This window comes from Mastacembelus armatus, chromosome 4 (assembly GCF_900324485.2).
Source record: "Mastacembelus armatus chromosome 4, fMasArm1.2, whole genome shotgun sequence".
Taxonomy (NCBI): Eukaryota; Metazoa; Chordata; class Actinopteri; order Synbranchiformes; family Mastacembelidae; genus Mastacembelus; species Mastacembelus armatus.
This window is the reverse complement of record NC_046636.1, coordinates 20,219,919-20,224,441: the sequence shown is the minus strand read 5'-3', so window position 1 is coordinate 20,224,441 and position 4,523 is coordinate 20,219,919. Positions and strand designations below refer to the sequence as shown.

At 38.8% G+C, this 4,523-nt stretch overlaps 1 protein-coding gene across 1 annotated transcript; it reads left to right on the top strand.

Moving 5' to 3' along the window:
- Positions 1-1,082: 1,082 nt before the first annotated feature.
- LOC113129181 (proproteinase E-like) lies at positions 1,083-4,523 on the top strand. Its single transcript, XM_026305038.1, has 8 exons — positions 1,083-1,128; positions 2,436-2,524; positions 2,620-2,717; positions 2,920-3,048; positions 3,175-3,311; positions 3,743-3,885; positions 3,980-4,132; positions 4,283-4,523. Exons 1-8 carry the CDS (start codon positions 1,083-1,085, stop codon positions 4,298-4,300), a joined length of 813 nt encoding a protein of 270 aa, XP_026160823.1. The 3' UTR covers positions 4,301-4,523.

Here is a 4,523-nt window from a genome sequence, read left to right as displayed (position 1 = left end):
ATTTGTAGATAATGGCTCTCACTGTGGTTCGCTGCAGTCCCAAAGCTTTAGAAATGGCTTTATAACCTTTTCCAGACTGATAGATCTCAATTACTTTCTTTCTCATTTGTTTTTGAATTTCTTTGGATCTGGGCATGATGTCCAGCTTTTGAGGATCTTTTGGTCTACTTCACTTTGTCAGGCAGGTCCTATTTAAGTGATTTCTTGATTGTGAACAGGTGTGGCAGTAATCAGACCTGGGTGTGGCTAGAGGACTTGAACTCAGGTGTGATAAACCACAGTTATGTTTTAACGGAAGGGGGGGGCGGTGCAAACACTTTTTCACACAGGGCCATGTAGTTTTGGATTTTGTTTTCCCTTAATAATAAAAACCTTCATTAAAAAAACTGAATGATGTGTTTACCTGTGTTACCTTTGACTAATATTTAAATTTGTTTGATGACCTGAAACAAAGTGTGACAGACATGCAAAAAAAAAAAGAAATCAGGAAGTTTTTCACACCACTATATATATATCATATTGACATATTTATGATTTTTTGCAGCATAGAGCCAAAGCAGCAGGCAAAATGTTATTTTGTATAAACAGTACCAAAACCAAACCTTCATATACATATGATTTCAATCAATCAATTATTCTCATTTCAAAATCTTTGACTACAATTTTACTGAAACTCTATTCTATAAAGCTATCTGGAAACATTATGTATGTCGTTTCTGTCCTTTAACACATATGGCATGCAGCTTTAAACAATACACTGGATTCTTTAACCATTTAGTTCATGCTTTAAAATGAAGATTTTATTATAATATATTAATTAATTCTATTGCAAAACCATATACTAGAGAATTACCTGTACAAACACATCACATTTATATAAACTAAGTTTGTCCTCAGCAGACAGATTAGTCCCATGTCCTGGCTCACCAACTCATTCACCTGTGGAACAGGATGTTTTTTCCCATCTACAATCAGCAGTGGATGCTGATAACAAAGTCCCACAGGTTCAGTGTGATCTTTGTTTAGTTTGACAGTCAGGTATAAGAGAGCTGAACTGAGTGACTGAGTCATAGCCTGACAGCATGCTACAGACTCTGCTCCTTCTGCTGCTGCTTCAGGCAGCATATGGTGAGTACTGTATATAACAAGTTGGATTGAATGTAGCTGGTGCTGGTCGGTATGACCAAAAATTTATATCTCGGTATTTTTCAAAATTATACCGATTTCACGGTATATGACGGTTAGAGATACACCAATTGACCGACCAGTGATCAGAATCGGCCGATTATTTGCGTGGCCCGGATCGGTCAATCTCACGTCTTGCCCCGGGCCGATCTTTTTATTGCCAGAGGCGCGGGCAATGACGTCACAACCACGCGGACATTCACGCGGTGTGCAAATTCTTTACTGGGAGTGAAGATGACACAAAGATCGCAGTTTGTAACATCTCTTACAAATCCTGTAATTAATGTTTAAAAATATTAATAATAATTAAAAAAAAACTTTGCTGAAGAAAATTTTTGTTAGTAAGCCTATTTTGTTAGTTATATTTTATTTCTAACTTTATCAAGGCGTAGAACACTTTATTTTGGTGTTCAAAGTTATTTTGTTATGAGACAATACTGTAATGTTTATTCATTTATTTTATTATAAAATAAAAAATTTCACAGAAAAATAAGATTTTTGTTAGAACTCTACTATGTTAGTCACATACAGGAACTCATTTTAAACTCTTATCAAGGCACAAAGCACTTTATTTTGTTGTGATGTAATGTTTAATCATTTCTATTATTCTAAAATAAAAAAATTCTTTAAAGAAAATTTGTTCGTATATGCTTTCATTACAGTTCTTTAAAAAAAAATGGAATCGGCAAAAATCGGAATCAGCAGGTCACACTTACCGAAAAATTGGAAAACCGAAAATTGCAATCGGTGCATCTCTAATGATGGTATGTTTTTTCATACATGACTGGATATGCTTGCGGCTAAGTTAATGGAGCAAATTGCTCGTGTTGCCGCCTCCGCCGACAACTTTAGCCGGACAACATTTGCAAAAATGTGGTTGACCTCGGATTTTTTTAAATCAAAGTACCTTCAAATAACCACAGCTCTTCTTTTTGGCCTCTTCTTCTTCTTCTTAGTTTCGAAACTTTTCTCGCTTTCTCGTTTGTCCTCGCCATCTTCACTGTCACACATACAACTATGTCCTCCCATGCGTGTTTAGCGGTGCAACAGTGAAAAGAGCCCCACTCTCAAACAGTGTCGCGCCTCGCAGCGTTCCGACCCTTGTGTAAGCGGTATTGAGGTATGTTAACATACAAAAATTATAACCGGTTTGAACCGGTATACTGCCCAGCACTAATAGAAGCAGCACTCAGTCTCACTGAACACAAATAGACTTTAAAATATAAGATTAACCAATAATGTTCTTGTAGTTTTTGGATGTGGTACACCTGCTGTGAAGCCTGATACCAACAGGATAGTGAATGGAGAGGATGCTCGCCCCCACAGCTGGCCTTGGCAGGTAACCATAATGTTTTAAATTCACTTGTTACTTGTTACTTGTTGTTAATTAATGTACTTCTTGATTTATTTTCTCATTTAGAATTGTTTCCTCAGATCTCCCTGCAGGTGAAGCACGGCAGCCGTTACCATCATACCTGTGGAGGAACTCTGATCGGACCTCGCTGGGTGCTGACTGCTGGACACTGCATCTGGTGACTTAACATTCAGACAAGCTAGCTAATGTGTAATTCAAGGGATGTGGGAAGGGAAATGACAGCTAGAGGTCAAGAATTTATTGAAGCCAGCAAAAAGCAACAATGTTGACACGACTCAAAGGAGATCCAGGGGGTGCGGAAATATACAATATTGCAGAAACAACAGATAAATGTACTTTTAAATGAAACTGTCTCACAGGCCAGGGGATGTGTACCGGGTCCTCTTAGGAGAACATGATATGAGCCAGCAGGAGGGTACTGAGCAGATCAGAGATATTCTGCGCATTATTGTCCATCCCAAGTGGGACATTAACCATGTGGCTAATGGGTGAGCATTTTCTGACTGCTAAAAAAATATAAAATACGAGCTTGCTGAAAAGATTCTGTTAACTGACTAACTATTATATAGTTTATCATTTTGGTGCATATCTAACTATAATGATTTTTTTCATAGTAATGATCTTGCCCTGCTGAAACTGGATAAGAGCGCCATTATGAACGACAGTGTTGGAGTGGCTTGTCTTCCAGAGGCTGGAGAGATCCTCGCCCATGGGACACCATGTTATATCTCCGGCTGGGGCAATCTTTACTGTAATATCACTGTGTCCTCATATGTCATCCTGTCTTCGCATTGCAGCTCACTGCAGTATTTCATTTGTAGAGAATTTTAATTTTAGCCTCAGACTGATGCCTGGACTCAGTTGTACCTATACAGTGAGCATGGGTGATATTAACAATAGCACAATATCTATTAGTCTGCACACTGTTGCTTTTTCCAGTAACATCTAATGTAAATGTAATTTAAAACGTTCTAGTCACATTACAGTTACCGATCCAAGTAATACTCCCTTACTTTGATATTTTGGGACCTGCATCGTTGCAGTCTTATTTGTTGAATGTAATGTTTGTACATTTTTTGTAAATAATTAATAGTTTTTAAGCATTTCTCCATCATTGCTTTTAGCTCACTAAACACAACATAAGATTTATTCATGTGTTATTCTCTATCCACTCTGTCTCAGCCCATGGCCCCATGCCTGATAAGTTGCAACAGGCCTTGCTCCCTGTGGTGGAGCACAGTGTGTGCAGCCGCAGCGACTGGTGGGGCAACACTGTCAAGAGCACCATGATCTGTGCAGGAGGAGACACTGTAGCTGGATGCAATGTGCGTGAGGAACCAAAAGGAAAGCAACTGAACATCCTGCTGTGAACTAGGTCAACTGGTTTATGCTGTGTTCCTGTCTCTGTCTCTTCTATAGGGAGACTCCGGTGGTCCCTTGAACTGTTTGGGTCAGGATGGTAGGTGGTACATCCAGGGTGTGACCAGCTTTGTATCCTCCAGTGTCTGCAATGAAGTGAAGAAGCCTACCGTCTTCACCCGCACCTCTGCCTTCATCGACTGGCTCAGTGATGTAAGTTAATCAATATGCCTGCTTCATTTGATCTATAGTAACACTCCACCTGAGTATGGATCTGTCTGTAGAAACAGAGCGATGTACTTAAGCCAATGTCACTGATAAATAAAATATTTTATCCATCACTAAGTCATGTTGTCTCTTCAGGTCATGCTTCACTACTGAGGATCTACAGTATTGGGCACCAGTGGATCAATTCTGGAAAATGAGATCCCTAGTTCCATTACTTTCTGTCTTCATTTCCAACTTATACATCAGAGTCAAACACAGAGTCTGTGTCTATCGTCAATATGTCATAGAGATATTGGAAAATCAAAAACTGCTGCATATCTAGATATTATATTCACAAGTAAACAGTAAAGGTTTGTGTGTTTTTCATCAATATGAA